The sequence below is a fragment of the Mauremys reevesii genome, unplaced genomic scaffold, assembly GCF_016161935.1.
Source record: "Mauremys reevesii isolate NIE-2019 unplaced genomic scaffold, ASM1616193v1 Contig25, whole genome shotgun sequence".
NCBI lineage: Eukaryota > Metazoa > Chordata > Testudines > Geoemydidae > Mauremys > Mauremys reevesii.
In genome coordinates, this window is record NW_024100835.1 from 277,914 (window position 1) to 295,028 (window position 17,115).

The 17,115-nt window shown below is 52.7% G+C and overlaps 1 protein-coding gene across 1 annotated transcript in view; it reads right to left on the reverse strand.

Moving 5' to 3' along the window:
* Nucleotides 1-1,577: 1,577 nt before the first annotated feature.
* LOC120393596 (C-type lectin domain family 4 member F-like) overlaps nt 1,578-17,115 on the reverse strand; it is a 117,960-nt gene continuing 102,422 nt past the window's right edge. The window contains exon 4 of the mRNA XM_039518225.1: nt 1,578-1,896. Within this exon, the coding sequence (XP_039374159.1) occupies nt 1,734-1,896 (163 nt within the window). The 3' untranslated portion in view covers nt 1,578-1,733. The remainder of the gene's footprint in view (nt 1,897-17,115) is intronic.

A 17,115-nucleotide genomic window follows, 5' to 3' on the forward strand; every position in this document is an offset into this window, starting at 1 on the left:
GACACAGTACCACCAGTATGACCTATTGGTCTAGTATCCATCCCCCCCCCTCTTCCTTATGTACAAACCCCTCCCTCTGGCTATATCCGTTCTTATCCTGTTGTCCTCCCTCTCAATGTTTAAATTTGGCGTGGAGAGTGCCTGGACATCTCCCAACCGTCTCCCCCCAATACCTAGTTTAAAGCTCTTTTGATCAGATGAGCCAGCCTCCCTCATAGAAGTCTATTTCCTTCCCTACTCAGGTGGAGCCCATCCCGTGACAACAGTTCTCTGTCCCCGAAAGCCTCCCAGTGCCCATACATCCCAAAGCCCTCCTTATAGCACCATTTGAATCTACACTTTCTTTCACATATAGTGCCACTCCTCCCCCTGCACAACCTGTTCTGTCCTTCCAATATATTTTGTACCCCAGAATGATTGTGTCCCATTGATTGCTCTCAGTCCACCAGGCTTCTGTGATGCGTATTATATCAATATCCTCCTTTATCACAAGGCACTCTAGATCACCCATCTTATTATTTAGACTTCTAGCATTTGTGTACAAGCACTTTAAAAACTTGTCCCTTTTTATTAGCCTGCCTTTTTCTGATGTGCCAGATTCTTTTTTATGTGACTGTTTATCATCTGATCTGGCCCTTACATTATCCTCTTCCGTCCTCTGCTCTTGACTATAACCTGGAGATTCTCTATCATCAGACTCTCCCCTAAGAGAAGTCTGTGTCTGATCCACACGCTCCTCTGCAGCAGTCGGCTTTCCCCCATCTCCTAGTTTAAAAACTGCTCTACCTGGGTGCAGTAGAATCTACTTTCTAGCACAGAAAGTCACTCAAAATACAACCCATTTCCAATTTAATTCCTGGCCCTTTTTGGAAACTAGCCCTCCCCCCATGTCCCAAAGAAAGGCAATTATTGCTGCAGCTCTGAGCACATCCTCAAGAAACATTCCAAGGAACGCAGGAGACTCCCTCTGCTGTCAAGACACAGTCATAACCACTTTGGAACTGGGCCAGTTCTGTGAAAACGTACGTACCTGAGACGCAAATCAGAGCCTAAGAGTAGAAACCCAGTTCCGTTCTCCCCCATCTAACTACCGCCGGCGGTTAGGGTTGCAACCTGTAGAAGTGTGTCATGATATTGCAACATCAAAAAAAATATGGGGACGCTCTTAATGGCCTTCGGTCTATTCACCTAGTTTATGGGCAGTGTTAGAGGGCTTTCCCTCCACCCGCCCACTTCCCTGGTTCTTGTCACGCAGACAGCAAGCGGCAAAAGACCAGAAGTCCGAAGTGCAGACAGTGCGATGTTTATTGGGGTTACTGTCCAGCAAACTTTATTCCAATTTCCCTGCCTACTTCCTGTTTGACCCCAGTTTATATAGTAATATTCTCAGCTATACCTTAACCAATCATTGTACTGAAATCTATCTAACCAATCCTAACATATTGGAACATAATTCTCTAACCAATTATATCCCACTACCCTAATTAACTGACACCTACCAAAATTAATTATACAGCAGAGAGAAACAGTTAGAGAACCAGACAGATTAACAATAGAAAAGTGGGGGCCAAAAAAATAAAACACACAGAAATGAGGGTTTCGCAACCACAACCATTGATAAGTGATCTCTTGCCAGACAGGCTGCTGTCAAACTGAGCTCCTCACCAGCGGGTGGCTGGGAAATATTCTTGCTTGGAAATTAAGGCGCTTTCTGAGGTGCTGGGACCTGCATGTCACAACCCAGCTGGTCCATGGGCCTGCTTACAAATCCACCTAGAAGGCAGAGCGCAGTTGGCATCATTCCACAAATTCCGGTTGATTGGATGGATGTGAACACAGTCTTCTCTGCCTCCAATCCCCTGATCCCAGTTGTCTGGCTGATTCTCCGCCCAGAACCTACAGATCAGAGTGTTAATATCTCAGGGGAGAACCACAGCCAATTCCTGAGCCCAGTTCTGCTCTGTGGACTCTGTTGTTGGCAGGGGACCAAGACACCCAGCAATGACGCGGTGAAGCGATGCACCCCCCGGCCACCCCTCAGAGTTCTCCACAGCTCTTGTGGCCATGGTAACGAAGGGCTTCTGACGGCCGGGGGTAGCACCTGCCCTGCGCCTGACAGGCCAGCAAAGAGCCAAAGTCAGTGTGTGGCCCCAAAGGCTGAGCAGCAGCAACTCGGATCTCAGTGCCCAGAACCAGAGCAGGTGGCACAGCACATCCCAGGCACCCCCGGGATGGGAACGCAGGAACGGGGAGAGAGGGCAGCGGGGGCCAGTCATTAACTTCTCCCTGGCCCTGCTTATGGGCCTCGCCCACAGCCCCCTGAGGTCACTGCACCGACTGCAGCTGGCTCCGGCCATGCCCCCAGCCCCACAGCCTCCCCGTGCCCAGCCTGACCGAGGGGCAGGGGCGGCTCTACAAAGTAGGCTGCCCCAAGGAGCGCGGAGCGCTGCGCCGCCCTTCCCCAGTCCCGCGGCGGGTCCCCTCTTCCCGCGGCTCCGGCATCCTGGGGAGGGCGGCATTTGGCTCCGGTTGAGCTCCCGCCGGCATGCCTGCGGCAGGTCCACCGGAGCCCGGGACGAGCGGACCTGCCGCAGTCATGTCTGCGGGAGCTCAACCGGAGCCGCGGGAAGAGGGGACCCGCCGCAGACATGACTGCGGCAGGTCCGCTCGTCCCGGGCTCCGGTGGACCTGCCGCAGGCATACCGGCGGGAGCTCCACCGGGGCCAAATGACGCCCTCCCCAGGATGCCGCCCCAAGCGGGCGCTTGGCCCGCTGGTGCCTAGAGCCGCCCCTGCCGAGGGGAGAGCGCAGCGCAATCCCAAGGGGAGCGGGAACCTGCCGCTCACTCCAGACTCCCCTGGCTGCACTGAGTCGACTTGGGGCCAGATCCTCAGCTGGTGTAAATCCCTGTGGTTCATTCAAGTCAATGCCGAGTTACCCAGGGGAGGCTCTGGCCCTGGGTCTCAGTGGGCACTGAACACACACTCCGTGTTGAGGCTCCTGCTCTCAGCAAAGGGGCATTAGCAGAAATTCCTGAGGGGATTCACTGCTGTCGTGGCAGTGCCCGGGGGCCTCCCTCAGGATTGGGCCCACTGTACCGGGTGCTGCATAGACACCAGGGGCCGTACAGACGCTGCCCGAAAGAGCTTGTGACCAATCGTGTAATAAATAATCACTTCTCTCAAGCTTTACTCACCCCCTGCTTGTGTCTGCTCTGTATTCTGTGCCATCCATCCAGCGCCAGCTGCCTTCTGTCTCCCGGTCGGTGAGTCCAATCCAGTGATTTTGATCTTTGGTATCGCTGGAGAGAAAGTCCTGCACAACACAGTTTGCAGCATGTGCAGGTCACCCAAGAGAGGCTGCAGGATGCAGCCGCAGCTGCCTGGGCTGAACAGATTTTGGGGGAGAGGAAAGGGCGTCTGGTGGTGTGAGCAGGGCACTGGGCAGCGGGAGATGCGGTGTCCTGCCCCCAACGCTGACAGTGACTAGCTGGGAGACCCTGAGGGAGCCCTGGAGCAGCTCTGTGTCTGCGTCTGCATCTGTATCTGCCTGGGGCTAGCAGCAGGGACCTGTCTCAGAACACACCCCCCACGGCCCCCTCAGAGCTGGGCTGCGGCAGGTACTGACGGGCACCTCAGAGTTCACACCAGCCCCCTGCCCTTGCAGGAGGCAAAGCTCGGAGCAGAGAACTGGGTGCAAAATCTGGCCCTGTCGGAGGGTGGGATTTTCCTCCTCCGAAAGTGCCGCAGAGGCCTGGGGTGAGGGCTGCAGTGGGCACGTGGGGAGAGAGGATTCTCTGAGAGGTGCATGGCCCCTTGCACACAAGCCTTCCAGATACAGGCTTCTAGATTGTCCAGCAGGAGCTCAGGCCTGGGGAGAGGGATCAAAGGGGTCTCACTGGGAAAGGCCATTGGCTTTGCAGGAAATGCTACATGGGAAGTAGGGAAAATCAGAAATGAGCCTGACCCCAAATCCCCCTCCCCCGGCACCCCAGACTCTGGGAATTCCAGATCCTGGCTCTGTTCCTCTGCCTCATCTCTGCTCTTACATTGATGGGTGAATCCCTTGTGTTAGGTACCAAGGCTTAGCATCCTCTCCGATGGTTTGCAACCTCTGCTGCCACCTTCTGCCTTCTTCTGGTGTGAAACAAGGCACTGACCCATTGTCCAAGCTCCTAGGAGGTTCCTGCACTCACCTGTTCCGCCTGGGAGGAGACAGAGGTCAGGTGCGAGTCCTGAGACACACAAAACCGTTCGGCCTCGTCCCACGACTTCCTTTCTTGTGAAAAGTAATAGAGGTTCTGTAACAGTCCGGTGCGGGGGCTCGGCCCTCTCAAGTGCGGCCGGGAGCCAGGCCGACTCACTACACGGCCTCAGTTCGTTATCAGTCTCCGAAGGTCCAGGGGTTCCGCCCCTCAGGCGGGCTGAACAAAAGGCAAGCAATCAATAAGGCCCACGCCCGCAGTCAGGGCGGGGCAGCAAATAACAGTTCTAAGCTCAGACCCTCAGTCCGGGCTGAGCACACAGAGTCACTGAGATAAACCCAGGCCCTCCGTCAGGGCGGGGCAGCAAACAATAGTTCAAGGGGCTCAAGTCCTTGCAGCGGGGACTGAGCAATAACACAGTCAGAAAGCCCAGGCCCTCAGTCAGGGCGGGGCAACAAACAATAGTTCAAGGGGCTCAAGTCCTTGCAGCGGGGACTGAGCAATAACACAGTCAGAAAGCCCAGGCCCTCAGTCAGGGCGGGGCAGCAAACAATAGTTCAAGGGGCTCAGGTCCTTGCAGCAGGAGCTGAGCAGTAATCCCAGTTCAGGGCTCAGGTCCTTGCCTCAGGAACTGAGCAGCGGCATCAGTCTCAGGAGGCCCAGGCCCTTAATCAGGGCTGGGCAACAAACAATAGTTCTAGCCCAGATCCTTACAGCAGGAGCTGAGAACCCAGAGTCAGAGGTTTAAGCTCCAAGCCCTCAGTCAGGGCTGAGCAGCCAGCATTAGTCCAGGGCTCAGGTCCTTGTAGCAGGGACTGAGTAGTCACCACAATATAGGGGCTCAGGCCCTTGTGTCAGGCGCTGAGTCACAGCAGGTACGTGCAGGCTTCTTTGCCTGAACGCTGGTGGGAGGGGGAGTCTGCCACCCGTGAGTGGGGTGGCAGGGGGGACACAGGCCCACCCACTCCACTGTGTCCCAGCCCGGGGCCCTAGTAGCGGTTATTACTGCCGCCGGTCAGTGGGGTCCTGACCGCAACACACTGACATGGGCATGTCAGTGCCCTCAGCCTGACAGGGGTCGGCTACCCCCGGGCTACACTCCATCTCCCCCTCCTCGGGTACCTGCTCGTCTCTGGGGTCAGGTGCTGGATCCAACACCATGGGCTCCTCGCCGTGCTGAGAGCCGGCTAGCTCAGGCGGCTCCTCCGGACTTGGGTCGGGGGAGTGCTCCAACAGCTCCTCGGGGTACCGAGCTCGGGGCAGGCTCGGCCAGTCCTCCTCCGGATACCTGGCTCGGGGAAGGCTCGGTCCGTTCACCTCCGGATACCTGGCTCGGGGAAGGCTCGGTCCGTTCACCTCCGGATACCTGGCTCGGGGAAGGCTCGGTCTAGCAGGAGCTCGGGCAGGAGCGTCTGTCCTCTCCGGCCGCCGGGCTCCAACTGAGCGTTGGGGCCGGGCCTTTATACTTCCTGTCCCGCCCCTTGACTTCCGGGGGGTGGGGACAGGTGGTGATGGCTCCGCCCACTGAGGTGGCTGTTCTGGTTCCTCTCTCTCTGGTGCGGCCGGGAGCCAGGCCGACTCCCTACAGGTTCCCACCGTAAAACCTCCAGCCCCTGGAGAGCTTTGTCAGCACATCACCTAGGAGCAGAGACTGAGGTGAGACACCCAGGCTAAAGTCACAGAGACACACGCAGGGAGCTCAGGGTTTCTAGTGCTGCATTTCCCCTGCCCTTCCGCTGCCCCCAGCCCAGGGAACTTTGGATTCTCCAGCATCATTCTCTGGGCACATGATGGATCCCAAAGAGCGCTGCAGAAAGCAGGCACCACGTGGTCACTCCCCCAGCACTGAAATGCAGCTGCATCTGGGCTGGAGCATGGGCGCTGGTCCCAGTGCAGAGCAGCACGGCTGTAATGGGAAAGGGGAGACTCACTGTTCATCTGAGCTGGCAGGGGGAATTCAGGAGGGGGAATGTAGCTGCCCAAGGTGGAAGATCTCCTGGTTCAGTATCAACAATTTTCATTGATCATAAGTAGTGAAGGTCTCGAGTCTTTTGCAATTTGGCACCTCCCCCAACACCCTGCCAGGGGCACTGGCTCAGGGATGGTTCTGAAAGTAACGCCCCATACGCTGAAATGCCAGGATCACTTTTTGTCTGTGAGCTGATGGGTTTGGAGCGTCTAAGAGAGCTGATAGCTGGGTGCTCCCATTAGGCTAACGAGGCCTAGGGTGTAATTTAACTCCAAACCGATCACCACGGTGTGGGCACAGGTGCAGCCACAGGTGATTTTTAATGGAAGAGAACTCGGTGCTGGAGAAAGTCGCTGTGTTGTCAGCCTGGGAGCCTGAAATCCTCCGTTCATCCTCAGCACCTGCAGAAACGGCACCAGCCAGCACTGCAGCTAGTACTTACTGCAGCGACCTTGCACTGCTGCTCGCGCTGCACTGACGTTGTCCAGCCGGATCTGGATTTCTCCATACGCTGCACTGACATTGTCCAGACGGATCTGGATTTCTCCATACGCTGCACTGACATTACCCAGCTGGGCTTTCAGCATCCGGACTCCTGCCTGCGCTTCATCCAATAGCTGCAGACCTAGAAGAAACTCACAACGACGTCAGTGGAGATGCAGAACACTTGATTATCAGCACGTGTGGTAGAGCAGCACCTGCAGGCCCCTGTGTGCCAGGCGCTGTACGGACAGGAGGGGACAGTCCCTGCTCTCAACAGCTCACAGTCAAAATAGACGTGAAGTGGGAGAAATAAAGGATGATTTTCTTCTTTATATAACTGAGGTGCAGGGAGAGGTGCCCAAGATCACACAGGAAGTTTGCAGCAGAGCTGGGAATTGACCCCAGCTCTCCTGAATTCTAGCCCTGTCCCCACAATCTCCCCAGCCACCTCTTACCAATTTCTCCCCCCTTGTGAGCTGTGAGTGGGTCCCCTGCAGCATGGGGCAGAGCTGGGGCTGCAAGAACATCCATGGCCCCGAGCCCTGGCCCTGGGCTCCAGGCCGGGTTTTGAACAGCCCAGCGTTCAGGCGAGTTCTGTGCCGGGGTTTAGTTCAGGCCCATTTTCTGACTGGACGCTGAATAACCTGATCCATGGACGGGTTTGTATGTGCAGCCCTGTGCCAGACAGACAGACAGTTGTGAGACGTGGCCACAAGGGGGCGCTCTGCCTCCAGCAATGGGACTGTGGCATTTACCCAAATTATTGGAGCTGCACAGGGAGGGCTCCGGGACTGGGCGGCAAATGGAGACCCACGAGTGCAGCTCCACTGACGTCCTGCTTACACCAGGGTCTGAATTCGGCCCTGTGTGTCTCATGAGCTGCATCCGTCTTTCCCGCCAATGCAACCCTGACAATACAGGGGCCAAGGTGAAAACTATGGAGCGAAGGGAGCAAGAGTGAAAGGACGGAAGATGGTGACCACTAGGCATCCTGCGCAGGAGCATGGGGTGGATGCAGCCAGCCTGCCACTGCCAGGAAGGGAGCTAGGAGGGAGCTTGGAGCAGCCACCCGTCCCTGGGAACAGAGCCTCCGCTGGCAGAGGAAGGTGCAAAGCAGCAGCTCGTTAGTCAGGGGATGGGCCCTCCTGGCAGGGAAGTCTATGGAGGGGAGCAGGAGGATGCCAGGCACCCACCATCCCTGTAGGCAGGAGAGTGCTCAGCTTCCAGGCCAAGGGACGGGAGCTGACCCACCCTGATGCCTAAGACCCTCGTCCTGCGACTTACTGTCCGATCCCTTTGCTGACGCGTCCGAGGCGTTGTCAGGCTGCAGAGAGACTTGGAGCTTCTGCACCGCTTCTTCAACCGCCTGCAGCTTGCTCTGTGCCCGGAGATCTAGAAATCACACGTCTGCAGGTCAGCGACCGAACCGAACTGCGGCTGGAGACCAGCCACACCCAGAGAAGGAACATGCTCCGAGCGCGAGGCTGTTCTCTATGACGTCTTTTATTTTAATCTTGAGCCTGGTCTACACTAGGTGTTTAAACCGGTTTTAGGAGCGTAAAACCGATTTAACGCCACAACCGTCCACACTAGGAGGCACCTTATATCGATTTTAATGGCTCTTTAAATCGGTTTCTGTACTCCTCCCCGACGAGAGGAGTTGCGCTAATATCGGGATTAACATATCGGAATAGGGTTAGTGTGGCCGCAAATCGACGGTATTGGCCTCCGGGTGGTATCCCACAGTGCACCACTGACCGCTCTGGACAGCATTCTCAACTCGGATGCACTGGCCAGGTAGACAGGAAAAGCCCCGCAAACTTTTGAAATTCATTTTCCTGCTTCCCCAGCGTGGAGAGCTCATCATCACAGGTGACCACGCACAGCTCATCATCACAGGTGACCACGCACACCTCATCAGCACAGTTAACAATGCAGTCTCCTGAGAATCGAAAAAGAGCCCCAGCATGGACCGCTCGGGAGGTACTGGATCTGATCGCTATATGGGGAGAGGATTCAGTGCTAACAGAACTGCGTTCCAAAAGACGAAATGAAAAAGTATTTGAAAGAATTTCTAAGGCTATGACGGCTAAAGGCCACAGCAGGGACTCCGTGCAGTGCAGAGTGAAAGTTAAGGAGCTCAGACAAGCCTACCAGAAAACCAAAGAAGCAAACGGAAGGTCCGGGGCAGGTCGAAAAACATGCCGCTTCTATGCTGAGCTGCATGCAATTTTAGGGGGCTGCACCACAAGTACCCCACCCCTGACCGTGGATTCCGAGGTGGGGGTTGTAATCTCTGCCATGTCTGAGGATTATGCAGACGGGGAAGATGAAGAGGAAGAAGAAGAGGAAGACCTAGCAGAGCACCCAGCCCTCCGTGACCCCCAGCAGCCAGGCGCGGGTTATCACCCTGACGGAATTACCCTGCTCCCAGCCCTCACAAGCAACTATTCCAGACAATGACGCCATGGAAGGGAGCTCTGGTGAGTGTACCTTTGCAAATAGCAAACATTGTTTTTTAAGCAAGCCTTTTTTAATGATTGATTTGCCCTGAGGACTTAGGATGCATTCGCAGACAGTATAGTTACTTAGAAAAGTTTGTTAACATGTCCGGGGATTGAGAGGAAATCCTCCAGGGACATCTCGATGAAGCGCTCCTGTAGGTACTCCAGAAGCCTTTGCAGAAAGTTTCTGGGCAAGGCATCCTTGTTCCGCCCACCATGGTAGGACACTTTACCATGCCATGCATGTAGCAATTAATCAGGTATCATTGCGTGGCAAAGCATAGCAGCGTATGGTCCCGGTGACTGCTGGCATTCAAGAAGCATCCGCTCTTTATCTTGTTCTGTTATCCTCAGCAAAGTGATATCGTTCAGGATAACCTGGTTAAAAATCAGGAATTTAAGTAAGGGGGATGGCCATTTTTCTACTGGGTTCGTGGAATGCAGCAGCTTAAAAAAAACACTTTCCTGCACATAGCGAAGCGGGGGGAGGGGAGGAGTGAAATGCCGATGATCTTTTCTGTTTGGTCACCGGCAATCTTCCCCAAGCTACCGGACAAGCAGTGGGTGGGGGGGAGGGGGAAGGTTGTTGATTAGCAGGGAGCTAGCGTGGTATTAGCCATGCGTTGGGGGGGAGGGGTAAATCACTGAGACAGTGGCTTACCATGGCCGCATGCAAGCTGAATTCTGATGCCTGGACCTGTGTCTGTGAGATCTGTAACTCCAGAGCTGCAAGCACTCACTATTAAGATGAAAAATGCGACCTTGTAGGGAAATCACATGTGCTAGGTGAATAGTGATGTTCACTGTGAAACAGTATAACCATTGTTCTGTAAAATGTATCTTTCTAAATATTTATCTCCCTCATGCAGCTGCAAATTTTTCAACCATCCCTCCTCCATCCCAAAGGCTAGCACAGATAAGGCGGAGGAAAAAGAAGATGCGAGATGAGATGTTCTCGGATATTATGGAAGTTACACGCAATGAAAGAGCTCATCTGAATGAGTGGAAGGACGTGGTTTCAAATTACAGGAAAGAGGCCAGTGAACGTGAGGACAGGAGGGACAACTGAGATGAGAGGTGGCGGCAGGAAGACCGGCAGGAAAATCAGCGGTTGCGGCAGGAAGATCAGCGGTGGCGGGATGCAACTCTGGGGCTGCTGCGTGATCAAACTGACATGCTTCGGCGTCTTGTGGAGCTTCAGGAACGGCAGCAGGATCACAGAGTGCCGCTGCAGCCCCTGTATAACCACCCTCCCCCCTCACCATGTACCTTAGCCTCCTCACCCAGACGTGTAAGAACGCGTCGGGGGAGGCTCCGTGCACCCGCCCACTCAACCCCCGTGGATAGCCCAACCAGAAGGATGTCGTTACTCTGAATTTTTTTTTTAATGGCCTTCTCCATCCCTCCTATCCTCCTCCCAAAGCACACCCTTACTTCTCTCCCTCTTTTTATAATGAATCAATAAAGAATTCATGCTTTTTAAATGAGAGTGACTTTATTTGCATAAGTAAGCTGTACTCGAAGGGGGAGGGGGAGTTGCTTACAGGGACTGAGTCAATCAAGGGGGTTGGGTGTTCATCAACAAACACAGCAGTCACACTGTACCCTGGCCATTGATGAAGCTCGTTTTCAAAGCTTCTCTGATGCGCACCGCTTCCTGGTGTGCTCTTCTAATCTCCCTGGTGTCTGGCTGCGCGTAATCAGCAGCCAGGTGATTTGCCTCAGCCTCCCACCCCGCCATAAAGGTCTCCCCCTGTGACGTTATTGATATAAATGGGGACCATATAGAACATGGGTTGCAACCAAGGTCCTGTAGTGGCACCAAATCTTGGGTAAAGGGGGTCATCTAAGGTGTCTAAGACCAGGTTCTGGGTTGCTGGTTATGATTATGCTGTCTGTATGTCTGTGTATCATTTTGTAGTTGAAGTTATAAGTATTGGCTCTGTAATGTCTGTATTCTGTATTATGCTCTGCCTCTGGGAAGTGTCCCAGACAAAGCTGATGTTAGCCCGGCATAGCTGGCTTGATGGCCCATTAAAGGGCCATCGGCTACACAATTGACCCATGGAGAGAAGGCAGACACGCCTTGTGACTCAGCAAAGTATGCAGGGACTGGCCCATGTGACTCCAGGCTCCATTTTGCTGTAAATTTCCACAGTGAAGACAAAGGGATTCTTACACCTGGAAAAGTCTATATAAGGCTAATGCCTCCTCTCCATCTTGTCTTCAATCCTGCTTCTGACCTCTGGAGGGACTTTGCTACAAACTGAAGCTTTACACAGGGGACTGAACGACCCATCCCGGTGGGGGATGTATTCCAGAGACTCAATTTGAACCTGCAGTTTACTCCATCACTGCTGCAAGCCTGAACTAAGAACTTTGCCATTACTGTATGTAATTGATTCCATTTAACCAATTCTACCTCTCTTCTCTACCTTTTCCCCTTTGTAAATAAACCTTTAGATTTTAGATTCTAAAGGATTGGCAACAGCGTGATTTGTGGGTAAGATCTGATGTGTATATTGACCTGGGTCTGGGGCTTGGTCCTTTGGGATTGAGGGAACCTTTTTCTTTTATTGGGGTGTTGGTTTTCATAACCATTCATCCCCAGGACGAGTGCACTGGTGGTGATACTGGGAGACTGGAGTGTCTAAGGAAATTGCTTGTGTGACTTGTGGTTAGCCAGTGGGGTGAAACCAAAGTCCCTTTTGTCTGGCTGGTTTGGTTTGCCTTAGAGGTGGAAAAACCCCAGCCTGGGGCTGTAACTGCCCTGTTTAAGCAATTGGTCCTGATTTGGCACTCTCAGTTGGGTCCCGCCAGAAACACTCCGTCACACCCCCTTACTCTCACAGAGATTGTGGAGAATACAGCAAGCAGCAATAACATAGGGGACATTGGTTTGGCTGAGGTCTGAGCGAGTCAGTAATGTGCGCCAGCGCGCCTTTAAACGGCCAAATGCACATTCCACCACCATTCTGCACTTGCTCAGCCTGTAATTGAACAGATCCTGACCACTGTCCAGGCTGCCTGTGTATGGCTTCATGAGCCATGGCATCAAGGGGTAGGCTGGGTCCCCCAGGATAACGACAGGCATTTCAACATCCCCAACTGTTATTTTCTGGTCTGGGAAGTAATTCCCTTGCTGCAGCCGTTTAAACAGAGTAGTGCTTCTGAATACGCGAGCGTCATGAACCCTCCCTGGCCATCCCACGTGGATGTTTGTGAAACGTCCCTTGTGATCCACCAGTGCTTGCAGCACCATTGAAAAGTACCCCTTCCGGTTTACGTACTGGGTGCCCTGGTGCTGCGGTGCCAAGATAGGGATATGGGTTCCATCTATCGCCCCCCACAGTTAGGGAATCCCATTGCAGCAAAGCCATCCACTATGGCCTGCACGTTTCCCAGAGTCACAACCTTTTGTAGCAGCAGCTTAGTGATTGCTTTGGCTACATGCATCACAGCAGCCCCCACAGTAGATTTTCCAACTCCAAATTGATTCCCGACTGACCGGTAGCTGTCTGGCGTTGCAAGCTTCCACAGGGCTATCGCCACTCACTTCTCTACTGTGAGGGCTGCTCTCATCTTGGTATTATGGCGTTTCAGGGCAGGGGCAAGCAAGTCACAAAGTTCCATGAAAGTGCCCTTACGCATGCGAAAGTTTCGCAGCCACTGGGAATCGTCCCACACCTGCAACACAATGCGGTCCCACCAGTCAGTGCTTGTTTCCCGGGCCCAAAATCGGCGTTCAATGGATAGAATCTGCCCCATTACCATCAGGATCTCCAAAGCGCCGGGGCCCGCGGTTTGAAAGAATTTGTGTCTACGTCCTCATCACTGTCATCGCCGCGCTGCCGTATCCGCCTCTTACTCGCCTCGGTTCGAAGGTCCTGGTTCAGCATATACTGCACGAGACTGCGTGAGGTGTTTAAAACATCCACGATTGCGGTATTGAGCTGAGCACGGTCCATGCTTGCTGTGCTATGGCGTCTGCACAGTTCTCCAAGCAAAAAAGGCGCGAAACGGTTGTCTGCTGCTTTCAGGGAGGAAGGGAGGGAGGGGTGAGGCTGTACCCAGAACCACCCGCGAAAATGATTTTTGCCCCATCAGGCACTGGGATCTCAACCCAGAAATGCCAAGGGGCGGGGGAGGCTGCGGGAACTATGGGATAGCTACGGGATAGCTACCCACAGTGCAACGCTCCAGAAATCGACGCTAGCCTCGGACCATGGACGCACAACACCGATTTAATGTGTTTAGTGTGGCCGCGCGCACTCGATTTTATAAAATCTGTTTTACAAAACCGGTTTAGGCAAATTCGGAATAGTCCCGTAGTGTAGACGTACCCTTGGACAGCTTCCCTCCCGAGGAGGGACACCGGCACAGCCAAGGCCCCGTTCGGGGCTCTTTCCTGGTGTATGTCACAGAGCAGGGACCTGGAGCGGCCGGCTTCAGCCTCATGAGACGCGGCTCCCTCCTGCTCCTCGCCCGGGCCCGGCTGCCAGGGAGAGCGGCCGAATGTGCTGGGGGGAGGCGCAGCGGGAGAAGGACAGAGCCCCTCACGGGTAACTGCTGCATGGTGGCCCTGGGCTGGGCGCGGGGGTCGCTGGGCAGAGGAGAAAAGTGGGGCAGTCTCGTGTCCTCCCCTTTAGATTGTGGCCCCCCAGCACGGGGAGGCACCAGTCGTCTTTGAAACTCACTGCCCCTAAGGAACAGGGGCTTGTCTCCCCTCTCCTCCAAGAGCTCTCCACTCCAGCTCCCTGTTTTCAGCAGTTTGCTGGCTCTAGGGCAGGGAATCTTTGGCAGAGCAGGCAATTAAACCCAGCAGTCTGAGCCCCCAGACAAGTGCCCGAACCACGGTCTTTCCATAGGGCATTTCTGTGGTGCCATGAGGACGCCTTGGGGTGATGCTCGCGGTGGTGATATGTGGTCAGGAACGGACCCAGCGTGACCCTCAGGGTGCAGGTTGAGCATGTGGGGCTGCCACATGTGATCTGAAGTCCTGAGGTGATGCTCAGGCAGGATGAAGTTCACCCAGCCCATCCCTGACAGGTGGTTGTCTAACCTGTCCTTAAAAACCTCCCGTGATGGGGATTCCACAGTCTCCCCAGGTGACCTGTGCCAGTGTTGGGCCATCGTTAGACTTAGAAAGTCTATGCTAGTATCAAACCAGCAGGGCAAGAGATCTTACAGCTCCATTCGAACTACCTGGAGCAGGAGATTTAGTTGGAGGGAGAGAGTGGAAAAGTGGTCGATATTCTGCTGAAATATGTTCCCCTCCCCGGCCTAGTCGAGCCAGCTGGCCTGTATGGAAGTTGACAAACGTTGGGCTTGGAGCTGCAGTTGAACTTACATAGAAGCGTCACAGCAAGGAGGGACGTGGCCAGGGCCAGACCCAGGAGGAGAAGGACAGCAGTGACGATGATGCCCCGCGCCCTGTGCTGCCAAGGGACCGATGTCTTTGGAGGGTTTCCTTGAAGGAGAAGAAGAAACGTATCCATGAAAAGTTACAGCTCAAATGCCACTGACTGAGGAAACTCCACCCCCCAAATCCAATACCTGCTCAGCCTCCTAGTCCCTGCGTGCGGTTAACAGCAACAGCGGAATGAGGCCAAATAAGGTCAGAACCGACCTGAACTCGTGAAAAGCGACCCTCCCTAAATCAGGAGCGACTTTAGTGCCAGGTAGGTGTCCTGTGAGAGAGATCTGGGAGCAGGATTTCCCCCCTGCCTAAGCATTTCTTGAGAGTGTCGTTTAGGGCTTGTGAAGTCCAGGCCCAAAGGAGTATTTTTAAGTGAGAAAAGGAACCTGAAACACCTTATGAAATATGAACTCAACATAAGAACATAAGAACGGCCATACCGGGTCAGACCAAAGGTCCATCTAGCCCGGTATCTGTCTACCGACAGTGGCCAATGCCAGGTGCCCCAGAGGGAGTGAACCTAACAGGCAATGATCAAGTGATCTCTCTCCTGCTGTGCATCTCCATCCTCTGACGAACAGAGGCTAGGGACACCATTCTTACCCATCCTGGCTAATAGCCATTTATGGACTTAGCCACCATGAATTTATCCAGTCCCCTTTTAAACATTGTTATAGTCCTAGCCTTCACAACCTCCTCAGGTAAGGAGTTCCACAAGTTGACTGTGCACTGCGTGAAGAAGAACTTCCTTTTATTGGTTTTAAACCTGCTGCCTATTAATTTCATTTGGTGACCCCTAGTTAACTTTTCCTTATCCACTTTCGCAACATCACTCATGATTTTATATACCTCTATCATATCCCCCCTTAGTCTTCTCTTTTCCAAGCTGTTGACTATAGAAACCATGTTGACTATTGCTCAACAGTTTATGTTTTTCTATGTGTCTGACAATTTTATTCTTAACTATTGTTTCGACTAATTTGCCCGGTACCGACGTTAGACTTACCGGTCTGTAATTGCCGGGATCACCCCTAGAGCCCTTTTTCAATATTGGCGTTACATTAGCTAACTTCCAGTCATTGGGTACCGAAGCCGATTTAAAGGACAGGTTACAAACCTTAGTTAATAGTTCCGCAACTTCACATTTGAGTTCTTTCAGAACTCTTGGGTGAATGCCATCTGGTCCCGGTGACTTGTTAATGTTGAGTTTATCAATTAATTCCAAAACCTCCTCTAGTGACACTTCAATCTGTGACAGTTCCTCAGATTTGTCACCTACAAAAGCCAGCTCAGGTTTGGGAATCTCCCTAACATCCTCAGCCGTGAAGACTGAAGCAAAGAATCAATTTAGTTTCTCCCCAATGACTTTATCGTCTTTAAGCGCTCCTTTTGTATCTTGATCGTTAAGGGGCCGCACTGGTTGTTTAGCAGGCTTCCTGCTTCTGATGTACTTAAAAAACATTTTGTTATTACCTTTGGAGTTTTTGGCTAGCCGTTCTTCAAACTCCTCTTTCGCTTTTCTTATTACACCATTGCACTTAAGTTGGCAGTGTTTGTGCTCCTTTCTATTTGCCTCACTAGGATTTGACTTCCACTTTTTAAAGGAAGTCTTTTTATCTCTCACTGCTTCTATTACATGGTTGTTAAGCCACGGTGGCTCTTTTTTAGTTTTTTTACTGTGTTTTTTAATTTGGAGTATACATTGAAGTTGGGCCTCTATTATGGTGTCTTTAAAATGGGCCCACGCAACTTGCAGGGATTTCACTTTAGTCACTGTACCTTTTAAATTTTGTCTAACTAACCCCCTCATTTTTGTATAGTTCCCCCTTTTGAAATTAAATGCCACAGAGTTGGGCACTTGAGGTGTTCTTCCCACCAAAGGGATGTTGAATGCTATTGTATTATGGTCACTATTTCCAAGCGGTCCTGCTATAGTTAGCTCTTGGACCAGCTCCTGCGCTCCACTCAGGATTAAATCTAGAGTTGCCTCTCCCCTTGTGGGTTCCCGTACCAGCTGCTCCATGAAGCAGTCATTTAAAGTCTCGAGAAATTTTATCTCTGCATTGCGTCCTGAAGTGAAATGTTCCCAATCAATATGGGGATAATTGAAATCCCCCACTATTATTGGGTTCTTAATTTTGATAGCCTCTCTAATTTCCCTTAGCATTTCATCATCACTATTACTGTCCTGGTCAGGTGGTCGATAATAGATCCCTACTGTTATATTTTTACTAGAGCATGAAATTTCTATCCATAGAGACTCTATGGAACATGTGGATTCGCTTAAGATTTTTACTGCATTTGAATCTACACTTTCTTTCACATATAGTGCCACTCGTCCCCCTGCACGACCTGTTCTGTCCTTCCGATATGTTTTGTACCCTGAAATGATTGTGTCCCATTGATTGCTCTCAGTCCATCAGGTTTCTGTGATGCCTATTGTATCAATATCCTCCTTTATCACCAGGCACTCTAGTTCACCCATCTTATTATTTAGACTTCTAGCATTTGTGTACAAGCGCTTTAAAAACATGCT